The 17,895-nt window shown below is 44.2% G+C and overlaps 1 protein-coding gene across 9 annotated transcripts in view; it reads right to left on the bottom strand.

Moving 5' to 3' along the window:
- The window catches only part of CNTN4 (contactin 4), a 769,881-nt gene that overhangs the window by 113,211 nt on the left and 638,775 nt on the right, over positions 1–17,895 (bottom strand). For all 9 annotated transcript variants that reach the window (XM_074312213.2, XM_074312216.2, XM_074312211.2 and 6 more), the window contains one exon: positions 4,416–4,566. In XM_074312213.2, the coding sequence (XP_074168314.2) occupies positions 4,416–4,566 (151 nt within the window). The remainder of the gene's footprint in view (positions 1–4,415; positions 4,567–17,895) is intronic.

The following is a 17,895-nucleotide window of genomic DNA, read 5'->3' as shown; positions in this document are numbered from 1 at the left end:
AGAGAACAGCCTTGCGAGTGGGGACAGTGGAGAAGAATTGGTTTTGTTAGTATGACTTCAGAGAGCAAAGCAGAAAACAGTGAGTGGAAGTTACCAGGCTAGAGGTTGTGCAGAACTTAATTCGCTCTGCATCTGAGAAGTACCCGGGGCCTATGGAGCAGGGTCCAGCCATTGAGTGGGCCCTTGTCCTGGAATGGATGCTGGGCTCTGTGACTACAGCAGGAATGTGACATTGGTGTCCACCCAGCATCCATTCTCTCTTTTTCTGGTAGTAGGACCCTGTCCCTTATCAGTCCATGTGGCCTGCGGTGGAGTGACCCACGTGTCTCTTGGGATAAGCACGCGACTCATGCCCTCCTATCCAGTACAACACATCCCCCTTGAATGGGGCCGGTTCAGCGAAGGACGCTAAGGCAGGGTCATTCAATTTCATGGCCATCTCTTCCGCCCTTGCTGTAAGAGGTGAGACACCCGCCACCAGGAGGGAGAGCCCATGGGAAAATGGAGTCAGCACGGAAGAAAACGCTGGGGAGAGACACAGAGAACGAGACCGAATTCTGATGACTGTGTGTGAGCACCTGAACCTTGGCACATCCTGGGTCACAAGCCGCCCCGGCCCCCTGGAAGGTGGGAGCCCAGGAACCCCCTCTGTACTGAAGCCAGTTCTGAGTGGGGTTTCTGTCACGCCAACTACAACAGTTCTTTCTGGTTGACACGGGGTTTTATGGCTCCTTCTATTCTAGGATTCTAAGTTTTTATTCATGATTCTGGCTCTTTCTCTATTTTGCTGTTTTTGCTTCTAATAGATCAACTCCGGTTTCCTCTGCCTCAAGTGCCTTCTGTTTAAAAACTAACAGTAAACAAAATTATCAGCCTTAGTCAATTAGTGGGCTTCATGGCTCAATTAATCCGAACGATTTTATTGCTTTGATGGTCACTAGAAGCCTCTCCTGAGAACTAAAGGACTTGGGCTTTGTGACAGGTCGTCCCTATTTTAAACGCCTGATACTGCATACACTTTGCCTGCTGGTAAGTGCACAAGAAAACAAGACATGTTTTATTTATATAGATATGTTGCCTACACATAACAAAGCTACAAAAAAATGAAGATTAACTCTTCCATTAAATGTTTGGCATAATATGGTTAAGGCCAGTGTGAATATGATTTAAGTTTCTAAATGCTTGAAAAACCCAAATAAGTACATACAAGTACACTTTTAATGTTCGCATTACACCAGTGTTTCTGAATCTGTAGCCGTCACAATAACTGCAATGTCACCATATGATTAAATGATACAAACTTTTAAAACGTTGCTTCCTCTCCTTTTATTGTAAACTCTTCTGTAAGCAGTTCGTTAGTTAAAATTGAAATTAAATATCACTGAATAAGTAGCGTTTGGCAAAGTCTTTCAAAACATAGATTCCAGGGAGCATAAAATTTTGTTTCACCAAAACTTTGTTTAGACCAGTATTTGGTACTTAAGAGATTAATATTTTTTTTTTCTTCTTCAAGTGTTAAAAATTTACCTGTTTATTCTTAAGATTCCACACTTCAAAATACAATTGAGGCTGACAAATCAGTGCATTAAACACCATTATTAACAGTAGGCAAAAAGAATTTTGCCTTTTGCATTGGTCTAACAGTGTCAGTCTTTTCCTAAAATAGGAATCCTAAAAGTTTTCACTCCTGAATCCTACCTATGACTGCTTTTGTGCACTTATCCACTTAATTGTTTCTCCATTATCAGAAAAAAATGGTGGACTGTTTTCTCTGGCAATGAGGCAATAATAGTAAAATCTTTGCTATTTTTCACCCTTTTCAGAAATTATGAGATGTTCTATTGAGCTTATATCTTTCTCTGAAGTGAAAACAAACATACAAATAAACAGTGGTCCATGGAGTATACTTGGCCCATGGAGGTGTGTAGTAACTTTAAAATAAAAAAAAATTAGGTACCGCCATTTAAAAATGAAGATAGTTCAGACAAAAGTCCAGATTTCTAGTTTTTCTTTCCAAATGAGAAGATGGAAAGCAGTTGACCTGCATCTCCATACGGTGGCCATGTGCTCGGACAGAGTGGCAGGTGTCTCCCTTGCAAGGGGCTCACACTGAAGCCCCCACCTGTCCTCTTTATATTACACATGGCAAGCTTTTGCATTCACTTACATGACCGAAATCAATCCAGCTGCGTATCCCTTCTGAGTGCGGTGGAAGGGAGGGCCAGAGCTGTGACAATACAGCTCCCACGTGGAGAGGGAAGGGCTGATACTGATACTTTGGGTCCTGCCTGGTGACACTGGAGGTAGAGGTGATGAACAGCAAGACTGGAGTAGTGGTGGGGCGTTTCCTTGGTTTAAATTGATCTTTAGTGCCTTATAAATGTTGAAGCAATATCAGAAGCCTATTAATCAAATCAGGAGTAGAAAGAACGAAACGTGCAGAGAGACAAGCTTCTGTGGTAAGTCAAGTGGTGGAAACAATCAATGCAATTCACTTATCAAACAGGATTCTTGGTATCAATATACTGTTTTCCCAAAGGAGATTCAATCAACCTGGAACAATGGTTAAGTTACAGCAGTGATAAGCAGTCGTCAACAGAGTTCCAATGTTAGCTTGTCTCTTTTCTCCTCAGCACACAGGAGGGCTGTATTTCCCTGTGGGGTTGAACTTGGCAGAGCCATGGGACTTGTTGGGGCCAAGGACACACAAGTAAAGTGACATGTCCACTTCTGGGCCAAAGCTTTAGAGCTCCCAGGGTGTGGAGCCACCCTCTTCATCCTCCTGCGATTCCCGTGTCCCAGAGAGTGCGACGTCCCCAGCCTTGGCTTTAGACAGCAGCAAAACCACCAGCTGACCCCTGGAGGGCGGCCATGCAATACGAAGGAGAAATGGCCTTTGTTGTTTTATGCCAACAGTGTTTGTGACGGTGAGGCTGAGCGTCTCCTGGACTGTTGATCTACCACGTTACTCTAGCTTCACTCATGCATGGCTTTTGGCATGTCTATCTCTCATCCCCATGATTTTAAAAAGTGCTTTTCCTTTATACCATTCTTGAATTAAAACTTTTAAAATATAGCCTTTTTCTAAGCCATACATGTGGTACATACCAGCTATATTTTAATTATATTTGAATACACATCAGAGTATCAGGTTGGTGCAAAAGTAATTGCGGTTTAAAAGGTTAAAAGTAACTGCAAAAACCACAATTACTTTTGCACCAACCTAATAAACACATAACTATGACAGGTAATCTCACATATTTCAGTATGGGAAACACTGCAGTAAAACAGGAAAAGAACCTGCTGTTTAAGGCGACAATATGAGAAATTGTGTCAAATTTCAGGTGTGGCTCCAAATGTGAACGCCATGCCAATATTTAGTGAAGAATACTGCTTTCTTGATGTGACAGAAGTCAGAAAGGAATGCACATTATGAATTTGCTATGCTTGTGGCTACACCATCTATCAACAATGCCGGGTTTGTTTGCAAAATAACTAATAAGGACAACCGGCAGTGCAATGATCTTATTTGTGCGAGCAAATTCAAAGGCACACAGTGGAAAGGGTAGCTGCATACATGTCTTCACAGGTTTCCCCACTGCATCTGTAAGTACCTGACCTTTAGCATCAATTAAAATCATTATGTATACAGCTGGTGAATGTTATGGGCGACACAGACTCATGCATAATTATCATTTTCCAATAGACTGAGGAGATTACAGGAAGGGGTGGGGGATATTTTATAGGGGTGCCAGCTAAGAAAAGGTCTCAGCGATAGCTGCTATTGGATGCAGTCTGGCCTAAAACCTCAAGCAACCTATATATACATATAATAAACAACAGGCTTTCTAAGTGTAATTCAAGTATAACAAGAAACATACAGGTGGAGAGTTTAGATATCAATGAGGAAAACACTGTTATTTCACAAAGATGCGATTAAAATTATGTCGTTTGCAGAATGGGTTTTGGAATTAGAGATATTTCGCTTCAGAAAAGGAGAGATGAACAAGAGACCTAACAGTCATTGCCAAATATTAGAGGGTTGTCATAGCAAAGAAGAATTGGATTTATCTGTTAACGCTAAAAAGGAGGTAGATGGAGAAAAGTGGGCAATTCCACAAATAAATTTTAGGCTACAATTAAGAAGCGCATTTTTGCCTGCTCATCGCTGGGCAGCTCCGGCAGCGTTAGCATGGGTCACATGACCTCTGTGCAGGGAGGGCTTTGCAGAATCTTAATACCAAGAAAGATTATAAAGACAAATTAATTTACCATCCTCTTCCAAAGCTTCAGTTTTTTGATTAACATTTAGTCTGCAAATAGCAGAGAGTGAATGCCTCCCTCTAGAACCATGAATAACAGACCAATAAATTATTATAGGTTAATCAAATATTGAAAATATTTCAAGAGCGTACCTTGCATTTTCCTTTAGTATGTCCCTTCCTTTCTTCCAGGAGTAGACAGGTTTCGGAGAAGCTTTTGGCTTACACTCAATGACAACTTCACCTCCCACTTTGACAAGAGTCACCCTTTTTAAGAGGGTTCTTGAAAAATCTGGACCCACAGCTGGAAGAGAACATAGAACATAATTATTATGGGAGATTTATTTCTGTAATATACTTATTGTTGCCATGGGCATCAAACGGAAGAAGTTAAATTTTTTCTAAAGTAAAGGGAAGTAGCACCCTAAGTTTTGGTGGATAATTAAAATTTGAGGTGTAATTTATAGATGGTAAAACGCACCAGTTGTAAGTCTACAGACTCATGAATTTGGAATAATCCATCCACCATGAAGATCAAGATATTGAACATTCCATCACCCTATTGAGAGATTCATTAAAAAAAAAAAAAAAAATCCATGTTTAAGTGAACAGAAATACGTGGGTCCTAAAGCAAATTAAGCCTGAAACATCACTGGTGACAAAAATGACAACACTGAAGGTACCCTAATTTGGGCACGTCATGAGAACAGAGGGTTTCCGGGAAAAGACAATAACACTGAGAAAACAGACGACAGCAAGAAAAAGGAAGACGAAACATGAGATGATGGACTCCATACAAGAAGCCCTTGGCATGAGTCTCCAGGCGCTGAGCAGGGCTGTGAGGACGGGACATTGTGGACGTCACTCATTCACAGGGTCGCCAGGGGTCACAGCCAACTCAATGGCACGTGACACACACACAAAATGCAAAAGACAAAACAAGAACACCCATAAGGCACTTTTCTGATTGTGGAGGTTAACACGTGCCCTCTTCGATACAGTTCTGCATGTGCTGTGTGCATGTCACCACCAGAGAACATGCTGACGTGTCTGTGTCTTTACCCTCTGTGAGCTCCTAGAAAGGCAGGGCTTTGTTCAGCTTTCCACCACCACTTGGCTCACGCAGGAAAAACTGTGACTTGCTCTTAGAAAACACTATTCCAAGCTCACCACTAGTGTTGTAAAAAATTCACACATGTTGACACCAAATACATAGTTTTGTGGAAATAACAGCAAATAATTAGTTCTTTTCTAAAACAAAAGATACAAATCTGTGTCCTCCTGGAAGGAAAGTAAGAGCTGCCTTTTTGAAAAAAAATCTCCATTTTCCTCTGAGCTAATTGCAGTAACGTGTTGCAGGACGTGCTGTGAGCAGGGATTTCTCTCTTGGAATCTCAATTCTACCACGTTTACAACCCCTGACTTGTTGCAACACGACCTGATGGAATTGAAGATTTCTAGCATGCTGAGTGTGAGATTTAAACACTAACACAGATTACTTACAGGAAGACAGGGTGTGTGTGTGTATGGGTGGGGAGAATGAGGGCCAGTTTCTTACATGTACCCAAACCGTATGCTAATGATTGAAAAAAGAGAAAAAAGAAAAAAACAAGCTCCAATGGAAACAAGTTAAGTCTTTATTAAGTGCTTTTGTTGTGGAAAGATTTTCAGTAATTTCCCACAAGGAAATAAAAACAGGCAGGTTACTTTTCAATGGGGTGATGCACTGTACACCTGGGGCTGGTTTTACTTTGTGAAGGTGAAATTAAGTAAATAAATCAGTAGGCAAATGAGATCTCAGTCTGGGCACCTCGGAAACATGAGGGGCGTCCCCGATTCAGTTATTCTATAAGTACAATTAATAAGCAGAGTGCAAGCACAGATGCTTCCCTATAATGAGACAAACACACTCCTGCTTTCATCTGCCAAATCACATGATAAAAATGACAGGCTTATGAAGAAGACAGGCCTACTCAATATTCATATAACGAGAACACTAACAAAAACAATAACCATCCTAAGAAATACATTACCATGATTAGACAAATTCCTAATAGCTAAATCCTACAAAAATGCAGGACTTGTGTATGTGGTGTGTGTGTGTGTGTGTGTGTGTGTGTGTGTGTGTGGTGAGTGTGTGTGGTGTGCATGGTGTGTGTGTATGAAGACAGCCTGAGGGAAGAGGGAAGGAGGAAGCGTGCAGACTGCTGAGCTGGGAAGGACGTGCAGATGCATAAAGGCTGGAGAACCGGGCCCTAGGCAGGGCCGTGTTGGAGTTCACGGCCAAACCGAGCCAAGAGGATGGATGTGGGTGAGTGGGAATCATGGCCAGTCCATTTCGGCCCGGGCGAGCTGCGCTGATGAGGCAGTGGGCTGGGTCTGATTGCTGCAACTCGGGAAAGACAAGAAGATGCCAGCACCTAAGGGACCCTATCACCGGTCTCCAGGCACTGATCCCAGCTTCTCCACCTTGCAACACAGAGAGGTGCTTGTGACACAACACTCATTCTCATTTTAGGCAAACACCCGAATTGACATACTAATGTAAAAAAAATCAACTCTAGAAGTTTTTTAAAAAGGGTATTTTGTGAAATAGATACAAATCCATATCACACAAAACTCCTTTCTTAAAAGTGTATCTTGCTACACACATATATTTTCATCACTTTAAACTGACATTTTTCATCTGTTCAGGAGGAATTCTGCAGTCGCATCTGAAATGAGTTTACATAAATCAAACCGTGCACAACACCTGGGTGTGTTTGTCAAAAAACCTGTGTATTGCTTTTATGGGGTTTGAAAGAGTATCATATTGGGCCACACAGAAGGTGGAACACATTCCCATTTCAAAAGCATTTGTGCTGTCGTATTTATGTGCATATTATGTTTTGGATGTCCTAGAGATAAGACTGGCTTTGAATACCTTTCACTAATAAAAATGGAGTTCTACATTCAAATTTTTCCCCTTTATTTGCTTAACTTACTTCTAGCGTTATCTAACCCTGCAGGCCTGCCAGTTGCCACCATGAGCTGCAGCAGTTCCAGGGCAAAACTGTCAGGTTTCCATTCGCTTCTGAATACTTGACCCATTAATGGGTTTCTTCACAGTCTGCCACTTTGTGACCACCTGTTGTACCTGAGATGCTCTTAGGCACAAACTTGTGGGATGACACTTTTTCCTGCCTGGACCCTCTATCTATTCTGATTCCCAAATACTGCCCAGGAGAGGCTGGAGGGAAAAGTGAAAGGAGCCTGTTGATCTGACATTCACAGAGAGTGAGGTGTTAAGGTATTCGTAAGGTTCCCCAGCAGGTCACTGTTAGAATCAACCCCTGCAGGCACTTAAACAGTCAGTGCACATTGAAGGTGAAACATCAGGAAGTTCGTAATGATTCAGCAAAGACAAAGTCCGTTGTTAAATTACCGACTGGAGCCTGTCAGGAGCTCAGAGTTGGGACACCCTCATTTGCTAAACCTCAGAGGGTAGGACTGCTTACATGGATTACCAGCAGGCACTGCTGTCCCAGTGTTGGAATGAGTCATACGACAGGACCTCTTCCATGTGTGAAAGGCAACTTGTACTGTGTTTCCCCAAAAAGAAGACCTACGCCGAAAATAAGCAGTTAAGATTGTCAGCCAGACGGACACATTCAGTACGTTATGACGATGTTCCAGAAGAAGATGACATGACTGTATTTGAATAAATGTAGATTGTTGTACGTGAAACAATAAGACATCCCCTGAAAACACGCCCTAATGCATCTTTTGGAGCAAAAATTAATATAAAACCTGGTCTTATTTTCGGGGAAATACGGTATAAGACGTGGTCTTATTTGGGGGGAAACATGGCAATTGTTTATCGATGATCTTTAATACATTACATTACCTATGAGATGCTTCTGGCTGGGAGAAACCCTCTCTGAGATTCTGAACTGTTTGTACTTAATTATACAAATTCTCCGTCACATATCAAGAGTCTTTTAAGTGGCCGGTAGAACCCTTGACAACAAAAGTTTTGTGCCTCAGTATCATTTCTCAAGAGAAAGTAAGAATGATGACTTCTTCACTGGGTATGCAGTGGCTGTCCCATTAAGGAAATATATGAGTGTGACGTTTTACTCTGTTAGTTAAGAAGAAAGGATAATTATGCGTGCCAGTTCCATCACAGTAGACTATTAAGTCTGGCTCTTTTAGAAGTTCAGTATTTCTTACTATTTTAACCTTTACCTGTTATCCTTACTTAATGATAATACTTCATCGTTCCAGAAAAATAAACCTAGAGGGAACGCATTTATTCACGTATTTCCGCCACGGAGACAACAATGCTGGTATCAGGTTGTAGAACCCCAGTCTTCTCCCGGCTTGCTGGGTAGGTGACCAGAAGGCTGGTTGCAGGGGGTAGTTTTTTTTCTTTGTAGGTCCAAGGTGGAAGCCAAAGTAGGCCCTCTCTGATCAGGGGTGATATTCACAAGGAAACTAAACAAAACTCGGAAGTGAGACTGTTCTGTTCTGAGCTCCGCCTGATATGTCCCTAATGTCCCTAATCCCCAGGTCCTGCTTGTTCTGTTCTAATTCACTGAAGGCCCTGTTCTCCTCAGGGCGTCTCCGGCCATAGGAGCTCTTACGTTTACAGGCGCCTCTTATTACAAAGCAGAATACTACTACTTACAGTCACAAGGTTGTTCTGATATGAAGTGATACATGAATCGTCCAGAAAGTACTGACACTTAGCACGATATCTGCCCAGAGGAAGCACTTCATGACCACTGCACCTTCTGCTTTTTCTATTACTCCCAGCACCACCAGCACCACCATTAGGGGACTTCATACTGCAAAACTTCTTAGAGCCCCAAAGTACATCTTTGTGTGAAAAAAAGAAAAACCCCTTTGTATTTTTAAATAAGCACAGATTCCCAGAAAGTTGCGAACATAATACAGGGGGGCCGTGTGCATCCTTTCCCCGGTGGTTACGTCCTGTGTAAGTGCAGGGCCGGTATGATATCTAAACAAGGAAGCTGGTCACTGGCAGAATGTGTGTGGACAGCTCTCTGCTACTGGGTCACAGACGCAGACTTGAGCGACTTTCACTGAAATCAAGATACAGAACTCTCCCATCAAGACAGAGTTCTCTCCTGCCCCCCTTTCCAGCCACACCCCGTCTAAAGCCTACAAACCTCCACGTGTTCTCCATCTCTGTGGAGCAGTTGTCTGGGAATGCGATACATATGGAACCGTGCAGCATGTAACCTTTGGGGATTTTTTTCTTTCTTTCACTGAGCGTCACGTTCTTGAGATCTATCCAAGTTGTGTGTATCAACAGCTAGTTCCTTTTCGCTGCCGAGTAGTCGTAATTTCTCCGTCCTGGTACAGGCGAGAACTATATCTTTAACATTGGCTCCTCAGGCACTGCGATAACTGACAAATGCTTCTGAGCACAGGAACCATCTCGAGATCTTTCAACACCTTCTCTGCCAACAAGCACAATCACGCTTAGCCCTTTTTCTTTTTATAAAATGTTTGAAAAGCCAAAAATTAGTGTGTAGACAAGGATGCAAACTTTTCTTCCTGTTCCAAGAAAAACGTTTTAAGGCCATTTTAGCGTATCATTTCTTATACAATAATGAACACATTGATGAAAAATCATTTTTATATAATGCTTTAAGCAGGTCTTGGGCTGCTAACCCCTTGTTAGCTAACCTCCCGTGAGCTACCCTATCTAAGGATAATGAGGCAATGCATTTTAAAATATCTGTAAGCACATGACCTTCTTCTTTCACTCCAAATTAGGGCTATTTCATTAGAGTTGGCACACTGTCCTGAACACTCCTACAAATCAGTGACCTTGGTCACACAAGTCGTGTAGAGTACTGGAGTGCCGTACTCGATGCGGCTAACTTTGTTATGAGACAGAAATACTTGTTAAATGGACAGAAGACAGTCATTAGACTGTGGTAGTGAGAGTCCTAGAATTCCAATGGTGAAGAAATGGGAGCACTTGTTATGAGCTATTATTAGTTCCTCAGTTTCTTGAAGGCACGGACTGTGTATTATGGGTCTGTATATCCCTCGGACCTTGCATAGCGCTTGGCACAAAGTAGAGGTTCAATCAATATTTGCTGAAGTGCTATACGATGTAAGCGAGCGCTGAGGATTCAAAACAGGAAATTCCCCGCCACAATGCTCTGCCTGGGTGCCACATCCCTTTTCTCTGAGCGGGATTGTAGATGTCCTCTTCAGCTTCCTGGCCTGAACACTCCATGCTCTCTGCAGTGGGGCCTCAGTGTAATGAAACAGAATTACCCAAGAAATACAATCTGGGCTGCTTATATTATTAAACCACATGACCTGGTGTGATGGTAGATGTTTAACAACTGGCTCTTCAAACGAAACAAAACACCAAACAACTTGGTTTTTAGTGCTTGCCAATTTCTGTGGTGTAAATACTCCCACCATGGCCGATTGCAGGCCACCGATAAGAAGTCACCGGATGACGAGTGACAAGGATCCACAGACTCAGCTCCTGCCAATGTAAGCTGCCTCCAGCACAGGAGTTCCTTTCCCCACTTCCCCAAAACACAGGAAATGGACCGGTGGGCCCTGAGAGCTCCGCTTTCCCCAGATCTGGGACCTCCTGTGTGGCAATACCACCATCTCCTCTGTCTTCCCCAGGTACTCCCAAACAAGCAACCCAGGGCACTTCAGCTTCCTTCCAGTTCCTTTGATTGGTTCATTGTGTTCAGAGAATCTGCTCCCTGAGGCTTTGTGAGTTGGGCACCAGAGCAGCGTTAAGGGCTGCGTGCTCGAGAGAAACACTACAATGTGGATGAGTGACGCTTCTGTCTGTGATCCAGCAGTGACTGATCTTTTGTGTATCACGGCCCTTCCATGAGGCACTCACTGAGGGAGCTTTAACATGCAAAGGGAACACATATTGGCCATTTCGCTAGGCTCATTTTCAATCACATTCGCAAGGCTTTAGAAAAAGCAACCTGCCTTACATTAAGTGCACTTCAGGAACCTAGAAGAGCCACTGTCTGTTCATGTCGGAAAAAAAATGCTGGAATGCTGTTGGTGCAAATGCTCTATTTCAGGTAGAATTGTCACAATGACTGATAGAGCTTTTGTCAGTACTCAGTTCAGTAATGGAAACGTGGACATAGTGGTTGTAGAGCGCTGATACCAACAGTCAGTTCTCCTGCCGCCAAACCTGTTTGCTTTTACAGGGTACTCCACAGTGATGGCTCACGGTTTGGGAAGAGGTTCTACAGAGAAGATTCTACATCAGAGGTGCCTAAATTTAACTCATCATAAGAATCAGCTGGAGGAGCTTGTTAACTGTATCCACTCCTAAACTCTACCCACCAGGAGAGGGACCTGAGAATTTACACGTTTACAAGGCGTGCCGCTGACACTGCGATTGCCAGAGCAGAAGCACTGCTGTTCACCTGGGACCTTGTTAGACATTCACAACCTCGGGCTCCGCCCCAAACCTGAAATCAGAGTCTGAATTTAAAAAGATCTCCAAGTAATTTTTACATGCCTTAAAGTTGAAAACCGACTGTTAAATCTTGACTGTGGATTCTAAGGCTACAAAAATGAATCAATTTGTTGCCAGAAGGTACTGGGGGACAGGCCGGGGTGGGGTGGGGGGATAGTTACTTCATTTCATTTATTTATTCACCAATTCAAAGAGACTTGTGCTGGATACTAGCAGAAGACATGAAGTAATAAACACATTTAAAATATGGCTGAAGTCAACACAGGAAGGATTGGAAACAATCGTACTAGACTTAACACAACAGAGTGAAATTAGCCCTGAACTTCACAGCCAAAGCAGACAGGTCAGCATGACCACAGAGGGACAGAGAAGAGCTTATTTTTTACTGGCTAATAAGAGAAAAACATAATTTTGCTAGAAGACTCACAACTTCCTTGCGGCTTGACATTTGAGGAAGAATTTATTGGCAATCTTTCTGTGTACAGAACTGTGGGTTTCAGAATGAACAGCGCTTTCCCAGCCATGCACCAGAAGATTCCAGGCTTCTCGCTGCTAGACAGTGAGCGGTACTGATACTCAGTAATGCCTGGGGCTGCGTTCCTCAGTCACATTTTAAACTCTAACTCACTGAAAGCATTTCTGTGGGGGAAACTGATGTAAGGACTTGCCATATACTTATCCCTCAGATTTCAGCATCTCCCCTCGGATGGCTTTACACCACCAGAGCCATACAAGCAACTCCTGAGCTCGCTCCTCACAGGGCAGTCTGTGAAGCCACTCTGTGTGCCTGTTCCTACTCACCTGTCTTGGTGAAATGGGTCCTTCAGCCAGGGCTGGGGTCTCTGATGCCAGGTACTTCTCTACTGCAGGTGGGCTTCGGACTCAAAGGCCTGATCAAAACCTGAAGCTTTACTATGTAGGCTATATTCAAGTTAAACAACCTCTGCATAGCCCAGAGTTCTTATTTTAGAGCAGTGGTTGGTTCTCCAAATGTGGTCTTGGGCCAGGCAGCACCACCAGCACCCAGGAGGCCCCGCCCAGAACGCTCCTGTCAGGCACTGTGGGGGCGGGGCTCAGCCACCTGCGCTCTAGTAAGTCCCCCCTGCGATCTGATGCACGGTGACAGCGAGAATCAATACCTTCGGAACAAATCAGTGGTGTTCCGATCTGATCAATTAGAGCAGTTGTTCCCAGACCGCACTGTTCACTGGAGTTACATCTGGGCAGCTTTACAGCATAATGCTTGGGTCCTGGGCCCGGAGATTGAATTAACTGGAGTGGCACCAGGATATTGAAAAGCTCCCATGTGATTTTAATTTGCAGCAAAATTTGGGAACCTGAGGAATGTTGTGGCTGCTCCAGGTTTCTGGTGTGGACACCAGTTAACAACAGCAGAACACTTCTTATATTTCTACAAACACATTAGGCTTGAGAAAAGCTCTCGCGTGTCACCTCTTTCCGTTTTGAGGGTACGGGGAGGGACGGCACTCTCATTTTACTGATACATGGAGGCTGAGCACCTGGTTAGAAATGCCGCCTTGGAATCGGAATTCCAAGCACAGAGCCTTCCCTCTTCGTGGAGATTTAAATAAAGCTCCCGCCTAGACAATGGCATTTGGTAAGAAAGGCATTTGTCTGCTCGCTGGAGGCCCATCACACGTGCCGCATTTGATTATTTTGTAATCTGGCTCAAGGAGGCAGCTGAGACATCCGACTTGGGTGCAGATGAGTGCCTGTGGACATCCCTGTGAAATGACTTTGGGTTTTGCCTTAATGCTTCTCTGATCTGGGAGCCAGTCATCTGGGTAAGGGCCAGATTAATCAGATAATTGCTGCAGCCAGCGCCTCACTTTCACTGGCCCTTAATGGTACCTGAGTATCCCGCCAGGGTCAGATGTCCTCCACCCCAGAGGCCAGGAAAGCCTGTGACACTGAACCATCAGATGGAAATCTCTCAGGTAAAGCTGCTTCTGTTCCATGACACAGTCCTGGCAGAGTCAGGCCACTTCAGAAGACCACGGGGAAGACACCCACGCACTCTCAGGCACCACTCATCCCATTTCAAAATCAGACACTCGTTACACTTCCCATTACGACCCAGGGAAACTGGACCAAGTAACCAAGCGTGTGGGGCATTACTCGTCCTCTGTAGCCGAGGCTGTCTGTGCGTCGTGCAGATTCTTTCTTCTGGCCCCAGCTGCTGTGAGCCATGGCCACTTACCACGTCAGCGGCTCCCTCTCTGGGGAATTGACTAGAAGGGAGGTTTTGTTCTCATTACCCCCGCGTCCCCATCTCCTACTCCTATGTAGTGACAATGCCAACTGCCCCTTAGGGGCAGCCCAATGACTGACTGATACAGAAACTGAAAACAAAACAAAAAACGGGCAGCGTCTGTGCGTCAGGTGGGAATAACTGAGAATCTGCAGCTGTCCCTCTCAGGCTGAGTCAAGGCCAGACTTCACCTGAGCCCACGTCCCTCCTCAGCGCCCTCCCATCCTGCGCTCTTTCAGGTTTCTCCTAGAAAGCACTCCTGCACTGACGCACAGGTGCCTGGTCCCCGCCTCTGCTCTTGGGACCTAGCTCCCATCTCTACCCCACGACTAAGCACACGGCACATGCGTTCCGAGTGGAGCATCACGGGAAGTTTGAAGCTCAGCGGTCAGTCAGCAGTCAGGTCACCAATACAGTCATCCATCTAAGTGGACACACATGCTAAACAGGAGCACAGTGCCTAAGAAAAGTGATTTTTCAACCAAGGAAATACCTAACAATTTCTAACGACATTTTTACAGAAGATGAAAGTTTCCACATGATTCTAAGATTACGCACGCCAGTTCCAATATATTTTCATGAGTAGGAGGCAGGGGTGGAATACAGTGTCACCCGGGGAACACCCTAGGAATGCCACAGGAGTGTGTCACACAACAGAACCCCGTCCATGACACAGGTGGGCCCAGGAGAGGTCTGCGGACAGTTGCACTGTGGCATAATACAGCTCAACTGCAACAGGTTCTGTCACAAACCAGGAGATTTCTACCGGATGTGCCCAGAGCCAGGCCTGAGCTGAAGAAAACAGTCTCTCTGTGGCATCCAGGGAGTAGCCAGCATCTCGGTTAATTATTTAGCAGTTTCAATCCATTAACTATAGATATGTTACATGCACATTAAATACCCAGACAGAACACATCGACCACTTGCTTCTTGACCATCTCTTTCTCATGACTTGGGGCCATCACCTATCATGAAAGGGATTTCCTCTCCAGCATTACAGCATCCTGATATCTGATCAATGGCTGGAACAGCCCAATTTTTTTTCTTCCTTGTGCTGAAGTATCTTGTTTTCATTTTGTTCCTTTGTTCAATTCAACTTCACCATGATTGTAATACAGGTAATACCAAATCAGTCAGATGACCCAAAAAAGCCAAACGATTATTATTCTACAAGAAACATGGTGACTTGTGGAATAAAATGATATTATAGCTTCCCCGAGTTAACCAATATTAATTTATGTGTATTTTCAAACAGTCCAAAGTCTTGTCTCTCATTCACTTAAGATGGACTCTAGGGATTTACTCATTCAATACTTAACTGCCCTTCAATTCACTTGCAGTATGTTAATTTGACTTTGTTTGTTTGTTTGTTTGGAAGAGAAATGGTACATTAAACAGGGGAAGTCTAAGCTTGTTGTTCAAGATTCTCTAAAATTGGTCCTTAATTTTTTCATCTTCCTCTCTCAAGTTTACATTTTAACCATACGCTTTATGCCTGTCAATCAAATTTTCTGAAGAACATTCAGGAATCTCTATGTGCAAGAAACTATCCAGATGTTTCGTAACTTTGAGCCTCTGTTCAGGCCAATTCACTCTGATCTGGAATACTCCTGGTGCTCTTTTCTGGTTTTCCAAACAAATTCTTGTTCAGGGCCCAGCTGACTGGCCTGAGCCATTAGCCAATCTCCCTTTCCTGAACCCCTGAAGCCTTACTTTTTTTTGTTGTTTTTCCCACCAGGGTTTGGCCTGTATCACTGACTGACGTGCCTTACTGGCCTCACACTCAGCTTGGCTGAGACCAGGGTGGCTAAATAACTTCTCAAGCACTTCCTCTGTATCTTGAGTGCTCTATCTTGCTGACCTTGGGGAACTTAAGATAAGAACTCAGATCAAGAATTCATTTGGAATTAATTTCAATTGCAAATGATTTGAAATAACCCTCTGAATGTAAAAGTTGGAGCAGTGATTTCCCAACTCACAGGCTTTGAACCCTGGGTGGGGGGAGGGAAAGGATCTGGGAAAGGCCCTGCAAAGAGCTGTTCTAAGCCTTTACAGCTCATGCACACAAAGAACGGATACCATTCAAGATACAGATCTCATACACACTGTTATTTCCAGCTGTGGGGAGGGGCTCTGGAGAAGAAACATTTTAACAGCCTTTCCCACTTCAGGCCCTGCTTTGGGGATTATAGTTTGCCTCCATCCCCATGATTTTATCCCGTGATTTTTAGTCACTTGCCACTATCAAATTTTAACAAAGGGACCTACAAAATCTTTTATAATTGTAATGGGGTCGGTCCCCAGACTTGTAGATTGGCAAGTACTCATGAGAGGGTTTTAGGACAATGTGGCTGATTCATTAGGCCACTCACCCTCAGTTTTAACTGTTCTTTTAACTAGTTGACATAATGTATAATAGAGAACACACTTCTTTCTGCAGAAAAGTCTGAGCAATCCACCATGGTGAACTGTGAACCAACAGTTACTTCCAACTACCAATAGTCAGAGCCAACCTGGGCGGGGGGAACTACCATATTTGCCCCGAGGAAGTAAACATGACTGTTCCCAACATTTGTGGGGTTGGAGGTATTGGTGTTTAGCACCCACAAAGGCCATGCTTAACAGTGGGTCATGCGGGTGATCGTTCCAGAACATTCCAGGCCAGAATGTCCCTAGGCCTCTTGGAAAAAGGCTGCAGCCCCATAAACGCTCACAAATTCTTGTCTTTGATGGATGTTGGTCCAAGGAACTGTCATGGCAGCTTTTCCTTCTTTCTTCACTTTGCACAGGGTGGGAGTACATTCAGCTTGGAGCATCTACTCACACATGTAAGATCTACAAGCTAGGCACCAAAAGCACCAGAAAGTGCTTTGCGGGAGGGCAACTCAGGGCTTATGGGATCAGCGTCCTTTGTGCGCTGCTTTTCTCTTACTCAGAATCTTCTATTATGCTTTCCCAGAGGAGGACTACTGCTTAGTTACTTCAGAGAAATTCTGAAGTCAGAGTCAAGATTTTTCTCTGGGGTGCAAGCAAGTTGTTTTTTTCTTAATGCCCATAGGTTTGTCAATTCACTTAACCTATACTTTCCATTATTTATTGACTTGACTGGCTTATTCGTTTTTTAATAGTCTCTCAACACTTCATCGCTTAACACATTCATTCATTCCTACATTCATTCAATATTTACTAAGTGCACGCTACACGCCTCACTATTGTATTAAGTCCTAAGTATGAGACGACGAGTGAAGCCAAACATGGTCCTGGAGATCATGGGGGATGAACGTGCAGTGGGATAAAAAGACAGAAATCAGACACACAAGCGCGATGCAACTGTGGCATCGGTTACAAGGAGAATCAAAGGCAGCGTAACAGCCGGTAAGAGCAGGAGTGGACCCGGCACGGGGCCAGGGGTGACGTGTGGCGGCAGTGACGGTGGAGCTGGGAGATGCAGAATGAGAGGAGTTAAGGAAATGAAGAGGGGAAGGGAAAGCACTGCAGGCAGAAGGCACAGTATGTGCGGGGCCCCTGGAGGAAGGGAGGGCAGTGAACCAAGGACAGAAAGGTCACCATAGCTGAGGGGCAGGAGGAAGGGGCCACATGGTGAGAGGGGCAGCTGGAGGCACGGGCAGCCCACAGTGCACAGCCTGGGAAATTCAGATGTGGGAGAGCAAGATAGGCATTCAGCCAGTTATTCAAATAAACCTTTCCAATCCACGTGAGCTCCTCCGCCTTCCAGGCTGAAGATTACAGCGCATTGAAACAACAGCAACAAACTCCAAAGCATTTCAGAAACTTTGTGTAATTTAGAACAGTGATGGATAGAGGAATAAAAATGAGAGTCGAGGGAACCCTGTTATCCACTG

This window comes from Rhinolophus sinicus, chromosome 5 (assembly GCF_057876585.1).
Source record: "Rhinolophus sinicus isolate RSI-liver-muscle chromosome 5, RSI-T2T, whole genome shotgun sequence".
NCBI classification, from domain to species: Eukaryota; Metazoa; Chordata; class Mammalia; order Chiroptera; family Rhinolophidae; genus Rhinolophus; species Rhinolophus sinicus.
This window is presented reverse-complemented; position numbering and strand designations above follow the sequence as displayed.